Raw genomic sequence first — 17,420 nt, 5'->3', positions numbered from 1 at the left:
CAGAGTCCTCATCTTTAAAAAAATAAATAATAATAATAATTCATTGGGGGAACTTCCAGGGACATATCACATTCACTTAAAATGAGGATCTTCTGGAGAGCTGAGGATTTAACTAATATTGTATCACAAACTCAGTGTGATTACAGGATTATAAAACATTGTTCATTTAAAGAAAGATTGCTGCATATAGTAAACACATAATAAAACAGAAGAGTCTGACCATTGTATTTATTTAAAATGGTAAAAAAAAGAAATCTAAAGGATAAAAATGCAAATTACAGTGAGGTCACAATCTAGAAACTTCAGCATTAGTGTACAAGGTTAATAAAATCCAACGATACAGTACTTTGAATTGAAAATTAACGGCATGATTCTGGAAACCGGCTGGTAAACTAACACTATTTACTTGAAACATCAGGAGAGGAATTAAACTCCAGCCCAGCTCAACTCAGTTTCGAGTCACATATAATTAGTGTCATGTTCTCCCAACATATTAAAAAACAAGTAAAAAAATTGAGGAAATACATTCATAGTATCAGAAATTCAACCTGACTGTTTTCGTTAAGACAAACAGCTTTTTTTCAAGGAAAGGTAAATCTGAAATTAGCAAACAGGAACACAAAGTGTAAATGTACTCGGCACATGGAACATTACTCATTATAAAAATGTACAAAAACAAGTCTGCGCAGTAAAAACAAAGGGGTGTCTTTGTTTGTCCTCAAGACAACCAAATAAGACATACAGGACTGTCTCAGAAAATTAGAATATTGTGATAAAGTTCTTTATTTTCTGTAATGCAATTAAAAAAACAAAAATGTCATACATTCTGGATTCATTACAAATCAACTGAAATATTGCAAGCCTTTTATTATTTTAATATTGCTGATTATGGCTTACACTTTAAGATTAAGATTCCCAGAATATTACATTTTTTTGAGATAGGATATTTGAGTTTTCTTAAGCTGTAAGCCATGATCAGCAATATTAAAATAATAAAAGGCTTGCAATATTTCAATTGATTTGTAATGAATCCAGAATGTATGACATTTTAGTTTTTGTAATTGCATTACAGAAAATCACAATATTCTAATTTTCTGAGACAGTCCTGCAAGCATTAAGATAAATGTAACGATACTCTCCCCTTCAAAAACCACACTCGAGAGTGAGAAAAACAGCCAAAAATAATCATAAAAAAATACCAAGCTTAGAGACGACACCAAGGTGACTCTCAAATGTCAGCTTTGAAACAGCATTTGTGATTAACATCAATGTGTAGCAGTTTTGGATGACACAGGTTGACCTCACTTCTCCTTGTGGTTGCTGTCTTCCTGCTCAGATTCTGCTGCAGCACTGCCCCCATGTGGCTCAGCGAGGAGCTGCATTTTGCTTTTGAGCTGCACGTACAGGTAGGATAAATCCTGTTTGTCCAGAGAGTGTGACAGGACCAAGTAGGCCGACAGAGTCCCCGCCAGCAGCAGCCGGTCCAGGGTTAACGCCGGCAGGAGCCACAGCACCACGGACAGCTCCAGGCACACCGGGTGGCGGAGGTGGGAGAGGAGACGCCGGGCACCGGCTGACTTAGGAGTCAAAGGGTCCTCTAAACCCACACACTCGTAATATACCTGAGAAAAAAAAAGAGGAATTGCTTGACACGTTTTTATCATTTCTTTCATTCTTAATGTGACAAACTGAACTGAAATTACTCCTTTCTTTTGTTGGCAGACGTTGTAGCACCCCTATAATGTAATAATTTCCTATAATGTAATAATTTCCTGAAAATGTAATAACGCCTGAAAATGTAATAAAATTTGCACTTAACTCAATTGAAAATGTAATAAAATCCAATGATGTAATAAAATATCCTGACTGATATTGTAATAAAATTTTTACCGATAATGTAATACCTTATTACATTATTGGGAATTTATTACATTTTCAGGTGGGTCTTTTTTTTTCTTCCAAAACTAATAATGTAATTTATATGTTCATTTTCAGTCCAGAGTTCTACATTTTGTGTTTTAAGTATCTAAGAATGTTATATACGCTGGATTTGAAACACCAGAATTAAATTGCAGACTTTGAGTACCATGTAATAAATTCCCCATAACGTAATAAGGTATTACATTATCAGTAAAAATGTTATTACAATATCCGTCAGGATATTTTATTACATTATTGGTGAAGTTATTACATTATTGGGTTCTATTACATTTTCAATTGAGTTAAGTGCAAATTTTATTACATTTTCAGGAAATTATTACATTATGGGATGCTACAGACGTTTTTCCACATTTTTTTGTATTTTTATCACTGTTCCTCAGGGAAAATTATGCTCCCATTTATGTCCCTTACCTGCTTGATTCCCAATAGTTCTGAGTAATCAAAAATCATGAGGATGCTGCAAATGATGGCCCAGCAGAGGAAGTGCAGCGTAAAGCAGAGCAGAGGGAACCAGATACTCCAGGGTGCGTGGCGGACGGACCACAGACACGGGGCGCCCGTCACAGGCTGCCAGTAATGAACCAGGATCTGCGGGAGTTGGATAGAGAAACAACCGGTAAACTAACTCTATTTAAGTTTGAGTGTCTTGCTTCTATGTTGGAGGTTGAAGGGTCATTTCTCTTGCTGCTACACAAGAGTTCATTCACTTGTTATGTAGTTAACAGTACAGGCAGTACTGGAGTTGAGGAGGGATGAGGGGGGATGAGGGGGATGGCATCCCCCCTGAAATAAAAACGGTCCAAATCATCCCCCTGTAAAACTGCCATCCCTTATGTCATTTCATCAATGAATGTGGTTTTACTGCTATTTCAACATTTAGAGTCATCACCAGAAAAATAACACCAGAAAAATAACTTATTTGACAATTTTCACCTGTTTCAAGTAAATTTTCACTTGAAATAAGTAGGAAAATCTGCCAGTGGGACAAGATTTATCTTCTCATTACAAGCAAAAAAATCTTGTTCCACCTGCAGATTTTTCTACTTATTTCAAGTGAAAATCTACTTGAAACAGGTGAAAATTGTTGTTTTTTCCAGTGATGAGTCTTGTTTTAAGTGTAATGAGATTTTTTTACTAAAATGAGACATTTTAACTAGAAATAAGACACATATTCTTGTTAAGATTGTGAGTTTTTGCAGTGATCCATGTTACTTATCCTGTGAAGGACAGAGTCATATTGATAAGTTCAGAAAAGTGTTTTTTATTGTTGTGTTTTGATGTATTTGATGTAAGCCCAGTGGATATTTCAAGCTTACAGAAGGCTGCATTTAACTGCTGCTATGTCATTCCTGCAGTATTTCTGCAGGTGTTTTGGTCACTGCTATTATTTGTAATATATTATATTATTTATAATCAGCACAAATTATCTGTCCCCATATGATGAAATCCACCATCCCCACTGATTTTTTTTTACAACTCGAGTACTGAGTACAGCGCATACATGGTTGAAATTGATGACTTATGGTTTTCTTTGAGAATAAAGATAATGTTGTAGATACTTTGAGAGTACGTGGTACTATACCTGGAGGGCCAGCGCAGTAGTAAAGCAGTATGCTGTCCTGTTGAGGACTCCCAGCAGCGACTGTAGTGTCTGTTTGACGGGTGACCAGGCAAACAGGCTGTGCTGGACGGTGAAGAGAGCCAGCAGGGAGAGATCCACAGCCAGACAGCTCAGGACCGAGCTGTCCCTCAGGGCCACGGACCATGGTACGGAGTCTTTGCAGCCACAAATCCAGAACAAGTTGTAAGTACATTTCAGTACATTTTTCAATTGATTTGATTTGATTTGATATGTTTATTTGGTCACGTTGTAGAAGTCAGTAGTCAATACAAAGTTTTTTTTGCATGTAGATCAAGCAAGGACCAAAAGGTGTAGACTGAAGCCAAAGCTGATTTTGTCTACCCTTTTAACACAATGTCAACGTCCACCTAACCCTAACCCTCTCAGAAAATTAGAATATTGTGATAAAGTCCTTTATTTTCTGTAATGCAAAAATGTCATACATTCTGGATTCATTACAAATCAACTGAAATATTGCAAGCCTTTTATTATTTTAATATTGCTGATCATGGTTTACAGCTTAAGAAAACTCAAATATCATATCTCAAAAAATTAGAATATTCTGGGAATCTTAATCTTAAACTGTAAACCATAATCAGCAATATTAAAATAATAAAAGGCTTGTAATATTTCAGTTGATTTGTAATGAATCCAGAATGTATGTATTTTTTTTAATTGCATTACAGAAAATAAAGAACTTTATCACAATATTCTAATTTTCTGAGACAGTCCTGTAGTGCAAGATTTGAAAAAAAAAAAAAACAACTACATGAAAAAAAAAAAATATATATATATGTATTTATATATTAGAGAAAGAAAGAATCAAAGTAAATGAATAAGAAAAAGAAATAAATGTTGCTCAAACTGGCTTAACAGCATCAAGATGTTCATATTTACACACGTGCATACTGTACATTTTTTAATGAATGAATGAATGGTTTATTTCGGACAGAAATTCATCATTCATCAAATTCATTCATCCACACACACCAAACCCACCTATATATACATTGCTGTGCATACATACATATGCACTTATTTATACCTGTATACACATACATACATATACACTCATCTACACATACATAAGCATTCATATACATACATCCATATACATGCACCCTTCCATAGACATAATACACACATAATTCTGTCCATAATTTTTCAATAAATCTACATAACGTGGCTATGCCAATGATCTATAATTATTTATGATCTTGTCTTTATACATATTTTTGAAATTTTGTAGTGTATTACACAGTTTCATTTCACTATCGAGGTTGTTCCACAGATTGACTCCTTTATTGAAAAGCATCTCGTTTCACGGTCGTTCTTGTCTTGTTTTTCATAAACATACATATTCCTCTCAGTTCATAATGACTGACTCTGCGTTAGAAGAGCTTCTGAACACAGTCAGGGAGCATGTTACTATTTATTTTAAACATAAACTGAGCGGTTTTAAAATCCACCGGGCCATGAAATTTAGAGTATGTGAGTTTATGAATAGATTGTTGGTTAATTAAATTAAATTTTTATTTTTACAAAATACAAGTCTGTATGTAGATGTAATCAAATTTAATAAGATTGTATGAGTTACTGGAGAAGAATATCATTAATAACTAGGGTAAGCACAATGAATGGTGTAACACTTTCAATGGTGCTACTGTTGGAAACTGCTCGAGTGTTAAACATTTCATGGCGAGTCCTCTCATCAGCAACCTTCCTCAATGAAAACAAAGAGTTTCTTGTGCTTTTTGTTGTGCGTACAACAAAAAGACGTTTTTGTGTATCAGTTAGTGGAATCAAACTGTGGAATGATTTGAATTTGGAGTTAAACAATTTATGAAGAAATATAAAGGCATAGTTTATTTGAGGTATAAAAGTGAAGAAGTGTTTAAGTCAAATCAGCAGCTGTGTGTGTTTTGCTTTGTATGTTTGTATAGATATAGGTATTATATTTATATCATAGTTATATTTATATCATAGTCATATTATATTTATATCATAGTTATATTATATTTATAATAGAGCTTAAATTTGGTATTAAACAGGTTATTTTTGTAAAAATGATATATATTTATTTATACAAATTAGTGTATAGTATAAAAAGTAAATACAGGCATATAATTTATGTGGGATTAAATAAGTTTATACTTCCTCCCACTCCTTTTTGAACATGTAACTGAAATATGTTTTTTAATGTGTTTTTTTTCTTTATGTGGTGGAATGCCCACCTGTATTTGTTTCTCTTATCTTTTTTTTATACATGTTCGAAATAAATAAAAACGAACGAACGAACAAAGAGAATAGTGTATCAAGTACAAAAGAAACCCGACACTCCCCTCTTCTATTTCTTTTGGAATCTTCATTTCTATTTAAAACGTTCACGCCCAGGTAAAATGACGTGTCAAAAACTGATCGCCCAACGTGGGGCTCGAACCCACGACCCTGAGATTAAGAGTCTCATGCTCTACCGACTGAGCTAGCCGGGCACTGACGCAGCCTTCACAACTACTGCTTAAAATCACTCCGGAACCTCACCGGGCTCTCATTCCTCTCCACAGGTGCCGGGAAGTTTCATACATTAATATTACCTAAATATTAACTACAGTATTCGATACCTTTATCAACTTCTCCACCAGAGTTGACAACAACCTCTCCTGGAATTCCATCCACTACCAGCTCTAGGAGAACTTACCTCGGCAGAGAGTCGTCTCCCCTGTGATATTATGGTAAATGGCTCGAAACGATATAAAGCGAATAAAGTGCGCCCCGGATATGAAGACGAACAGCAGGTTGAGCAGAGACACAGTGCAGAGGAACCAGCACCGCACCGGGACTGACGCCATTTCAATATCACCCGTTTATGTCCATTTGACTTTCACAGTTCCGGGAGCGGGTTTGTGGTTTTACCGAGTATAGACACGAGGTGGCGCTGCTGTCACCTCCACGCAGTGGACGGGGTTTCTGGCACGTTTAATTATCGAGTATGTTCAGAGCATACCTGTCAAGTTTGGGATTTAAAAATAGGGAACATTTTCCACCACCAGTATCTTACATTTTAAGACAGATTTACAAGAAATTTAAAATAACTACCTGTCAATCACTTAGGCTACAAACTACAATTATGTGCTCAGAATATGATAGGACTACCTTTGTTGACTGAAATGCTGTGGATATTCCTATAGGCTATATGTTATAATCAGAGCTGGGTAGAGTAGCCAAAAATTGTACTCAAGTAAAAGTACTGTTACTTCAGAATAATATGACTCAAGTAGAAGTAAAAAGTAGTCATCCAAATAATTACTTGAGTAAAAGTAAAAAAGTACTTGGAGAAAAAACTACTCAAGTACTGAGTAACTGTTGAGTAACGTCTGATTTATTTTTTTAACACAACCATTCAAACAGACAAAAGTACAAAATAATCATCTTCAGGTAAATTAAATCAATAAAATAATAGAATAAATTAAAATTAATAAAAAAATAAAATAACTAAAATTAAAATAATATTAAAGTAAATTCAAGTACTTTAATAAATAATAAAATAAATAAAATAATAACAGAATAAAAAAATAAATTAAGCACAAGTAGCACAAATTTTCAAGCCTTTGTACTGTTCTTTTTTAACCAGGCAGAACTAGAACAAACATGAACTCATAGAAACTCTGTGTGTGTTTGAGTCTGTGTAAATGTGACAAAACATGCAAAAACAACTCACTCCAGCTCTTTCTCTCTCTCACTCATGTCTACCTCATACTGATGCACCTCTCACTTTTAAATTGTAAATATGTTAATAAGAGCCATTTGTCTATTACTGTTTGTAACTATTTAAATCTAGGTGCAGTGAGCGAAAAAAACCCGATTCAAAACAAATTCCCTGTCTGGCATGTTCATACTTTACCAGAACCGAGCTGGGTGCTTTTCAGACAAGATACAACGTCTTTGCAGCTGTGTAAGACAGTTAAACCAAACTGCATTGACACAATATTGGTCTTAACTGAGTGTACTCACAAGAATTCATGGAGGAAATATTGAATTTTCCATTGCATTCATTTCCACAATTGTTGATATGCTGCAACCATCAGATTGAAATGATTGGTAAAATGTCTCACTGACAGCATTTGGCATCTTTTCTTTGTTCTGTTGTCAGTAAAATTTTAATTTAAAATTAGTTGCAAATCATTCAATGCAGTATTTCTCAATTTTTTGGGGAACACTCACAGAAAAATAGATAAAAAACAACCAATAGTTGCAACTGCAGTGACTTTATTAAAACAGGAACTGAAAAAATTGCAGTACTAATAAACTGGTCCATAACCACTTGTTTTTAAAGAAGGTTAACGTCACTGGTGTAGCACTCCACATGATAGTATTTGTCAGATGATACGACTCGAATAGACTCTGTAGAACCCTGTCAATCAAAAAGGAAAAAGTAATGGTTATAAGCAGTACTCGAGTTGTAAAAAGAATCAGGGGGGATGGTGGATTTTATCATATGGGGACAGATAATTTGTGCTGATTACAAATAATATAATATATTACAAATAATAGCAGTGACCAAAACACCTGCAGAAATACTGCAGGAATGACATAGCAGCAGTTAAATGCAGCCTTCTGTAAGCTTTAAATATCCACTGGGCTTACATCAAATACATCAAAACACAACAATAAAAAACACTTTTCTGAACTTATCAATATGACTCTGTCCTTCACAGGATAAGTAAAATGGATCACTGCAAAAACTCACAATCTTAACAAGAATATTTGTCTTATTTCTAGTTAAAATGTCTCATTTTAGTAAAAAAAATCTCATTACACTTAAAACAAGACTCCTCACTGGAAAAAGAACAATTTTCACCTGTTTCAAGTAGATTTTCACTTAAAATAAGTAGAAAAATCTGCCAGTGGAACAAGATTTTTTTGCTTGTAATGAGAAGATAAATCTTGTCCCACTGGCAGATTTTTCTACTTATTTCAAGTGAAAATTTACTTGAAACAGGTGAAAATGGTCAAATAAGTTATTTTTCTGGTGTTATTTTTCTGGTGATGACTCTAAATGTTGAAATAGCAGTAAAACCACATTCATTGATGAAATGACATAAGGGATGGAAAGGAGGGATGAAAGTTTTACAGGGGGGATGATTTGGACCGTTTTTATTTCAGGGGGGATGATTTGGACCATTTTTATTTCAGGATGGATGCCATTCCCCCTCATCCCCCTCAACTCCAGTACTGGTTATAAGCAATTCTCATGAAGCTGAAATGTTTGGTTAATTTCCATAATTGAAATTCATGTGGTTAAAGGCGTCACGTCTCTGTTGAAACTCACCTCTGTTGGAAGTATTGACTCCCTGCAGGCAGCACAGCGCGGTGCTTGGACCCTGAAACCAAAAATAATTCTCAGTGAAACTGAAACATGAGGTTGTAGGTGTGGTTTATCTCTGGCAGGGTCTCCCCCTTTCACACAGGCTATTGTTGTAATGTCACCTGTAGTAGTCGCTGACACAGTAAACCCTGGACTCTGAGTCTACTGCGAATGCCTGACCCTCCAGCTCCCGTCTGCAGATGACGCAGCGAAAGCAGGACGGGTGGTACGACTTCCCGCGAGCCTGCAGGACCTGATGAGCTCTTTTACACACAAGCTGATATCACACATCTTCATGTATGTAATAAAATAAATACAAACCAGGTCTGTAATTGAACACCCACAGACGTTACACACTTCTTGAGGTGGATGGACTCCAGAGAACTGAAATAAATATTACACAATTAGAAAAAAAGAGAAGTCATTTGGATATGGATTAAATGTACTTATCTATTGTGTTGAAAATAAGCAACAGATCAAATACTCACCAAATAGTCATCCTCACAATAGATTAGCCCTGACACTGTAAAAAATGGCTTTCCGTTGAGCTGTTTGTCTGACATAAAAAAAAAATAAAGAAAAGATATGCACAAAAATGGAAGTAACTGTGTGGCATTTCTATAATAAAACGTTTTAAAACATGCAAAAGTTCTTTTAACATGTTTCTGCTATTTTCCATCTCCACATTCCATAGGACAGGGGTCTGATAGCTTATGTAATAACAAGTCCAAATCTTCTCTATCTACAGGACTGTCTTAGAAAATTTGAATATTGTGATAAAGTTCTTTATTTTCTGTAACGCAATTTAAAAAAAACAAAAATGTCATACATTGTGGATTCATTACAAATCAACTGAAATATTGCAAGCCTTTTATTATTTTAATATTGCTGATTATAGCTTACAGTTTAAGATTAAGATTCCCAGAATATTCTAAATTTTTGAGATAGGATATTTGAGTTTTCTTAAACTGTAAGCCATGATCAGCAATATTAAAATAATAAAAGGCTTGCAATATTTCAGTTGATTTGTAATGAATCCAGAATGTATGACATTTTTGTTTTTGTAATTGCATTACTGAAAATCACAATATTCAAATTTTCTGAGACAGTCCTGTATGTTTAGTAAAACCCTCATCTGCACAGAATATTTGCACCACGTAACATATTGAAAATCAATACATTGCAACATGTTCAGTGTCTCAGCAGTTTGGAAACAGATATCAGTCTGGCTTGACTGAGTTTTATGGCATTTCATTTTAGTTTTCCATTTTAGCCTAATGGAAGCTCTGAATTCTGTGTACCTCACCAGATACGTCACAAGACATTGCCATCCATCCATTAACTTCTGTTTATCCAAGGTCGCAGGGACAGCAACCTAAGCAGAGAGGCCTAGGCTTCCCTCTCTCCAGCCGTCTCCTCCAGCTCCACTGGGGGCGTCCCAGGCCGGCTGAGAGAATCTCAGCACCTCGTCCCCCACTTGAAGAGGGAATTCCACCCTTTTCTCTCTTCTCCATTTCCATTTTTATTTATTATAAGTATCTCATAGCTATCATTTTTGTCCATCGCTCCTGTAGTTTCTTGTGCTGGCCCCCCTTTTTTCTCTTTTGTACATGGTGCAGCATCCTCTGCCGGTGGCGAAGAGCATCTCTGAATGCACAACACCGGAACCTGCAGCGTGGGAGTGAGAGGGGCAGGGTAACGGCCCGGTCAGGCGGGGGAGAGATTTGTCCGTCAAGACTCCTCTCCCTGGCCCTGCCCCTTCTCAACCTTTCCCCGACCCTGAACCAACCTGGGACTTGCTGATTGGATTGCTGTTTCCACATGCCTGCGGTCCCCACCCCCGGTCATCCCGCTGCTGCTTCCACCTGCCTGCGGTCCCCACCCCCGGTCATCCCGCTGCTGCTTCCACCTGCCTGCGGTCCCCACCCCCGGTCATCCCGTTGCTGCTTCCACCTGCCTGCGGTCCCCACCCCCGGTCATCCCGTTGCTGCTTCCACCTGCCTGCTGTGCTGTTGACGTCCACGACCCCCCAGTCTGGCCTTCAGCAGGAGGGTCCCCCCTTACGATCCTGGTCCTGGTCCAGGTTTCTTCCCTCCTAAAGGGGAGTTTTTCTTGCCACTGTTTGGCTTAAGGTTTTTCTCCCACTAGGGGAGTTTTTACCTGCCATTGTTTATGTAATAATTGCTCGGGGGTTTATGTTTGTGTTCTGGGTCTCTGGAAAGCGTCTGGAGACAACTTTTGTTGTATTAGACGCTATATAAATAAGATTGAATTGAAATTGAATTCTGACTGAGAATCATGGTCTCAGATTTAGAGGTACTGATTCTCATCCCCACACTCCGTTGCTCCAAGGAAAGCTGAACATCATGGTTTGATGAAGCCAAAAAGAGCACATCATCTGCATAAAGCAGAGATTGAAATCTTTGGCCACCAAACCAGACCCCTTCCATCCCTGGTCGTATGCCTTCTCCAAGTCCACAAAACACATGTGAACTGGCTGGGCAAACTCCCATGGCCCTCTCCAGGACCCTAATGAGGATGTAGAGCTGGTCCAGTGTTCCACATATAGGGCATAACCTACACCTAAACCTACATTGTTCCTCTAGAGCAGGGGTCGGCAACCCAAAATGTTGAAAGAGCCATATTGGACCAAAAACACAAAAAACAGATATGTCTGGAGCTGCAAAAAATGAAAAGTCTTGTATCAGCCTTAGAATGAAGGCAAATGGCAAAAGGAGAAATGTTGAGAAAAAAGCCGAAATGTTGAGAAAAAAGCCGAAATGTTGAGAAAAAAGTCTAAATGTCGAGAAAAAAGCCGAAATGTCAAAATTAATGTTGAAGTACAATCTCGAGAAAAAAGTGGAAATGTTGAGGAAAAAAAGTGGAAATGTCAAGAAAAAAGTCGAAATGTTGAGAAAAAAGTCGAAATAACGAGAAAAAAGTCGAAATGTCGAGAAAAAAGTCAAAATTTTGCGTAAAAAGTTGAAATGTCGAGATTAATGTTGAAGTACAATTTCGAGAAAAAAGTTGAAATGTTGAGATTAAAAAGGAAAGGAAAAAAGAAGAAAGAAAAAAAAGAAGAAAAAGGAAAAAAAGAGGAAAAAAAGGCTGAGGAGTGTGTTTCCCCTAGAATTGGAACACACTCTCTGGTCCCACTGCATAAAACGGGGGAACACCACCCCAGTCTGCCAATCCACATGGACTCCCCTTGACGTCCACGCCAAGAAAATCTAATTACTGAAATACCATTAAATGTTTTGTAGCAGGTTGATCTTATTATTCTATGTACCACCCTGAACATTTCTCAGTAGTTTGATAGTGACACACATCATTAACACAGTCCCATGTCAGATAAATAGGCTTTTAGACAATAGTTTTGGCTTGCTTTTAAATTTAGAATTCAAACAGCTTGGTGGTTAGCACTAAAGGTTCCTGGTTCAAACATTGGTTGGGGTGTTTCTTGATGGAGTTCGGATGTTCTCCCTGTGCTTGCATGGATTTTCTTTCCGGCAGTCCAAAAACATGTGTTGACTGGTAAGTCCACATTGACCAAAGGAGTGAGAGTGAGCATGTGGGGTTGTTTGTTTATGTGTTACCCTGTGACTTCCTGCTCAAGGATGCAATGATTGCAGCCATTGCATCAAAATATTGTGGAAAAAAAATGTGAATTTGAAGATCCCCTTATTTTGACCAGGCTAGTTTTATTATCTATCTTTTTAGTGATTCTGTTGAACCTCAATTCAAAAAGCTATGTTCAGTAGATTGTTACGTTTCAAGTTATTTCAGGGTTATTGTGTTTTTAATTTGATGTTTTTTTAATAGAAGGGTACCAACAAATTCCTCAAAATGTGTAAATTATATTTAAACTAGAAGAGCCACTTGAATATTAAAACTAGGGGGTGGAGGTGGGGGGGGGGGGGGGGGGTAGCTCAAGAAAGCTTTACTGAAAGAATGCTTTAAGTAAGAAGAGTATTAGGGCCAGGCAAGAGAAAAAAAATTTGAGAGTGGAAGATTTTATTGTGCACTTCGAGAAAAAAGACGAAATGTCGAGAAAAAAGTCGAAATGTCAAGATTAATGTTGAAATACAATTTCGAGAAAAAAGTCGACATTTCGTGACTAAAGTCGAAATTTCGCCTTTTTTCTCAACATTTCGCCTTTTTTCTTGACATTTCGACTTTTTTCTCGAAATTATACTTCAACAATATTCTTGAGATTTCGACTTTTTTCTCGAAATTGTACTTCAACATTAATCTCGACATTTTGACTTTTTTCTTAAAATTTCAACTTTTTTCTCAACATTTCGACGTTTTTCTTGACATGTCGACTTTTTTCTCAACATTTCGACTTTTTTCTCAACATTTCGACTTTTTTCTAAACATTTCGACTTTTTTCTCAACATTTCGACTTTTTTCTAAACATTTCGACTTTTTTCTCAACATTTCGACTTTTTTCTCAAAATTCTAATTCAACATTAATCTCGACATTTCGACTTTTCACTCCAAGTGCATAATGAAAAAAAAATCTTCCTCCTCTAAAATATCATTTTTATTTTTCTCCTGCCTGGCCCTAACACTCTTCCGTATTTAAGAGAGTGACTGAAAAGGGAATAAAAAGACCATGAAAGCGTTAGAGATATTTGAACATGCTGTGAGGACTCACTGCAAACGCTGCAGGTGAAGCAAGTGTTGTGGAATAAATGTCCCATTGCCTGACAGGCTGCTCCTGTGCCGTAAACCCCTTCCCTGCATCTCGTACAACTCCCTGAATGCATCAAGAGGAGAACACAGAGAACTGTGAAACCCGACCCTCTCTCATATTTACATGCCAGATAAATATTTGTGTTAAACCTGCACCGTGCCTCTAAAAACCGTAAATATGCGGTCGTTTCAACCCTTACCAAAGTAAAGATTGGGACTGTAGCTGCGGTCCATCTCCTCCAGGTTTTGCTCTGCTCTCTGAGAGTCTAATTTTACATGCAGGGCAGACAGCTGAAAGCGGAGCCGCTCTCTGGGTTTATGGGTGTTGCTTCTTTGGGGCCAGTGAGGCTCCAGACCCCCCGACTCCTCCATGGGGAGCCGACATGTGGGTCAAAACAGACAAGGACGAGTGGCACAAAGTCAGAACACTATTACAATGCAGGGGCTGGATTCAACAATATGTTCTTAAGAATGATCTTAAGAAATGTCTTAAAGGTATTGTGACATGAAAAACACATTTTTCTTGATTTTTTGTGTTTTGTTGGGTGTCTTGACATCAATTACACCCAAAAAACAACGACACACATACACGAAGAAAAGAGCGCTGAAAGTTAACGACTGCTTCAAACCGGAAACCGGAAATGCGTTGCTACCAAGCGAACCAATCACAGCCCCCTCGGTCTGTGTTTGGTCTGCGTCGCCTCGACGCGTAGTTACAATTTTTGGGAGGTGACGTCAGTGACGGCGTCAGTGACGGCGTGTGGTCTGCGTCGATGCGTACCCTACGCCGTAGGCATGGCGTCGTTTTGACGCAGAACCATAATTCAGGCTTTAGTGGTTAGCACTGTTGCCTCACAGCGAGAAGGTTCCCGGTTCGACTCCCTGGCCCAGCAGGGTCTTTCTGTGTGGAGTTTGCATGTTCTCCCCGTGCTTGTGTGGATTCCCTCCGGGTACTCCGGTTTCCTCCCACAGTCCAAAAACATGCATGCTAGGTTAATTGATGATTCTAAATTGCCCGTAGGTGTGAGTGTGAGTATGGGTATGCCTGGTTGTCTGTATATGTGGTCCTGTGATTGCGATGGACTGGAGACCTGTCCAGGGTGATCCTGCCTCTCACCTGAAATTAGCTGGGATAGGCTCCAGCAGACCCCCGTGACCCTGCAAAGGTGGTGAAGAGCATCTCTGAATGCACAACACCGGAACCTGCAGCGTGGGAGTGAGAGGGGCAGGGTAACGGCCCGGTCAGGCGGGGGAGAGATTTGTCCGTCAAGACTCCTCTCCCTGGCCCTGCCCCTTCTCAACCTTCCCCCGACCCTGAACCTAACCTGGGACTTGCTGATTGGGCCGGAGCTTCGGGAGCTGCATGCTGGCCTGCGGTCCCCACCCCCGATCATCCCGCTGCTGCTTCCACCTGCCTGCTGCCCCTACCCCCCTCTGGGCATCCCGCTGCTGCTTCCACCTGCCTGCTGTGCTGCTGACGTCCCCGACCCCCCAGTCTGGCCCTCGGCAGGAGGGCCCCCCCTTAAGATCCAGGTCCTGGTCCAGGTTTCTTCCCTCCTAAAGGGGAGTTTTTCTTGCCACTGTTTGGCTTAAGGCTTTTCTCCCACTATGGGAGTTTTTACCTGCCATTGTTTATGTAATAATTGCTCGGGGGTTTATGTTCATGTTCTGGGTCTCTGGAAAGCGTCTAGAGACAACATCTGTTGTATTAGACGCTATATAAATAAAATTGAATTGAATTCAAAGGCTAAAGCGGGTATAGATAATGGATGGATGGATGGATGGATGGATGGATGGATGGATGGATGGATGGATGGATGGATGGATGGATGGATGGATGGATGGATGGATGGATGGATGGATGGATGGATGGATGGATGGATGGATGGATGGATGGATGGATGGATGGATGGATGGATGGATGGATGGATGATCGATCCAGGTGGATCAGTGCTGGTCAGACTGCTGTGAGTCCAGTTGGACACAGGTGCTGCCATGCTAGTGCTAGAGGATTTATTTATTTTTTCCCGCCCAACACAACAGTCCCTTTATTCAGCAAAACTAGGTCTGACTGAGGCCAGATTTGCCAGTTGCAGAGTTTCCTAACAACTTAGAGGCAAATCGGCAGGAGTTTGGTTGTCATGTGTAAACAACTCAAAGATTTGATGAAGATTCTTGCCAATGTGTTGCAGAGCCAATGCTGATGACCAACAGATATTAAACAAAGTAAAATATTTGGAGCCATATTTCAATCGCTGTTTGGGCTGCAGGAAGGACACGGGTAAAAGCAGACGAACCACCAGACCTCAAGTAAAGTGTTTACTTGGTTCCGTTTTGGATAAAAATCTACTGGAATGGACTGTACTCCGACTGCGCATCTTACCATCAATGAGGAGAATGGATGATTGCACTTTCTGAACCTAATAGGATGGTTAGCAGGTCACTTTTATTTCACACAAATGGTTCCAAAAAAATGCGAAGAAGGGCCATTTAATGGGGTGTCTGTTTTTAAGTCATGTGTTTTGCCTCATTTTGGAAGTGTGTTGTCTTTGATAAAAATCTGCTTCTAGAGACCAGCATACGGAGGAGTTTTGTGAGTCTCTGTTGTATTCTTTTTATAAACGGTCACAGCAGGGCTCCTGGCAGCCCTACCATACTGCAGATTGGCTCTGTGCAGTCTGTTCCAGATTGTCGGGGCAGGGAGCCGTCGGCCATATTGTCCCGCAAACCTTGACTGCAAATCTGTAGAAGACAACCTACTAACTGCCTGATTGGCAGCAACTATCAGAAGCTCAAAACAAGAGTCAATAGCAACAACAAAATAAGCTGTTTGGCATTGGCAGAGAAAATGTGACATATTTTTCATGGGCACAACCCGCAGCTCTGCTGCTCATCCCACAAGTACATGTTCCCTACAAATGTGGCATCATTTAAAAAGGGAAATAAACAGGCTTTCCATCAGCATCAGATTTACAACAAATAAATTGGCTACCAAACACGATATTTCCTTACTTTCTATGCTAAGTTTATATAGAATCTGGCAAATTGATCACCTCTCATTAATTGTTCTACCATGGACTTTAACATTGAACCTGCTGAGTGAGAGCTGTGTTAGGATTTCATGAAATTGTTAAAAGCTCAAAGAATTTATAACACCGGTGGGCTCTCTCTTCATATTCAAAGTAACCTCGTATTGATTAAGACACGGAGCCACCCCCTGGTAATACGGGTAGACAAGATTAGATTAGAGGTTAAATACAATACACATACCATTGTTGAAGAGGAAACATTGGGGGTAAATAGGTGGTTTAGCATTGGGGGGTCTTATCAGCGTTCTGGGAGGGAACCCCAGGTGAGAGAAATAACAAAGGAAGTGACACGTTCTGGGGGTCTTTCCCGTAGCTAGGCTCCACCAATGAAATTCATTTGCAAAGAACACCCCCCTTTTTAGTATAAAAAGGAACTGGATCGATGACCAGGCGTGCATTTCTCTCCTACCCACCGTGGTCTGAGGCCCCGTTTGCACGGAGCAAAAACGGTTGTGTTTTCATGCGTTTTGGCCGTTCGTTTACACGAAAACGAAGCTCAAAGTCTCCAAAAACCATCATTTCTGAAAACTCCGGCCAAAGTGGAGATTTTTAAAAACTCTGTTTTCACGTTTGCGTCTAAACAGAGGAAAACGGAGATTTAGGTTTCAGAACATCACATTATGCAACAGAAACGTCACCAGTGTGTGCGACCTGTGTTTACAATTTGTTTGGCCACCGTCAATATTTTCTTGTATTTTACCTGTTT

General features: G+C 38.9%; 2 protein-coding genes and 1 non-coding gene across 4 annotated transcripts; all 3 read right to left on the bottom strand.

The window, feature by feature from the left end:
- Positions 1–1,004: 1,004 nt before the first annotated feature.
- On the bottom strand, positions 1,005–6,440 carry nrm (nurim). The gene is made up of 4 exons (XM_061741757.1): positions 6,261–6,440; positions 3,524–3,717; positions 2,353–2,529; positions 1,005–1,622 (listed from the first exon to the last, which is right to left on the bottom strand). Exons 1-4 carry the CDS (start codon positions 6,409–6,411, stop codon positions 1,302–1,304), a joined length of 843 nt encoding a protein of 280 aa, XP_061597741.1. The 5' UTR covers positions 6,412–6,440; the 3' UTR covers positions 1,005–1,301.
- trnak-cuu (transfer RNA lysine (anticodon CUU)) lies at positions 5,982–6,054 on the bottom strand. Its single transcript has one exon. It is a non-coding gene; the product is annotated as a tRNA-Lys (tRNA).
- A 1,366-nt stretch (positions 6,441–7,806) lies between the features above and the next one.
- limd1b (LIM domains containing 1b) lies at positions 7,807–13,928 on the bottom strand. 2 transcript variants are annotated; one of them, XM_061741756.1, is made up of 7 exons: positions 13,826–13,928; positions 13,588–13,689; positions 9,416–9,483; positions 9,249–9,311; positions 9,050–9,190; positions 8,892–8,943; positions 7,807–7,973 (listed from the first exon to the last, which is right to left on the bottom strand). In XM_061741756.1, the coding sequence occupies exons 1-7, from the start codon at positions 13,857–13,859 to the stop codon at positions 7,939–7,941; spliced, it is 495 nt and encodes a 164-aa protein (XP_061597740.1). In that variant the 5' UTR covers positions 13,860–13,928; the 3' UTR covers positions 7,807–7,938. The 2 variants fall into 2 exon arrangements, with proteins under 2 accessions (XP_061597740.1, XP_061597739.1); XM_061741755.1 differs by having other exon boundaries at positions 9,050–9,171.
- Positions 13,929–17,420: the final 3,492 nt, after the last annotated feature.

This window comes from Cololabis saira, chromosome 15 (assembly GCF_033807715.1).
Source record: "Cololabis saira isolate AMF1-May2022 chromosome 15, fColSai1.1, whole genome shotgun sequence".
Lineage (NCBI taxonomy): Eukaryota > Metazoa > Chordata > Actinopteri > Beloniformes > Belonidae > Cololabis > Cololabis saira.
The sequence above is the reverse complement of the archived record's forward strand: the minus strand, read 5'-3'. Positions and strand labels throughout refer to the sequence as shown.

Excerpts from the sequence above, each read along its gene's own strand:
- limd1b (XM_061741755.1), bottom strand. The coding sequence starts at position 13,859 with ATGGACCGCAGCTACAGTCCCAATCTTTACTTTG. Across the intron at positions 9,484-13,587 it reads CTTCACCTGCAGCGTTTGCA|ACAAACAGCTCAACGGAAAG; the intron begins GTGAGTCCTCAC and ends TTTTTATGTCAG. Across the intron at positions 7,974-8,891 it reads AGTCAATACTTCCAACAGAG|GGTTCTACAGAGTCTATTCG; the intron begins GTGAGTTTCAAC and ends TTTGATTGACAG.
- nrm (XM_061741757.1), bottom strand. The coding sequence starts at position 6,411 with ATGGCGTCAGTCCCGGTGCGGTGCTGGTTCCTCTGCACTGTGTCTCTG. Across the intron at positions 2,530-3,523 it reads CTACTGCGCTGGCCCTCCAG|ATCCTGGTTCATTACTGGCA; the intron begins GTATAGTACCAC and ends CAACTCCCGCAG. Across the intron at positions 1,623-2,352 it reads AACTATTGGGAATCAAGCAG|GTATATTACGAGTGTGTGGG; the intron begins GTAAGGGACATA and ends TTTTTTTCTCAG.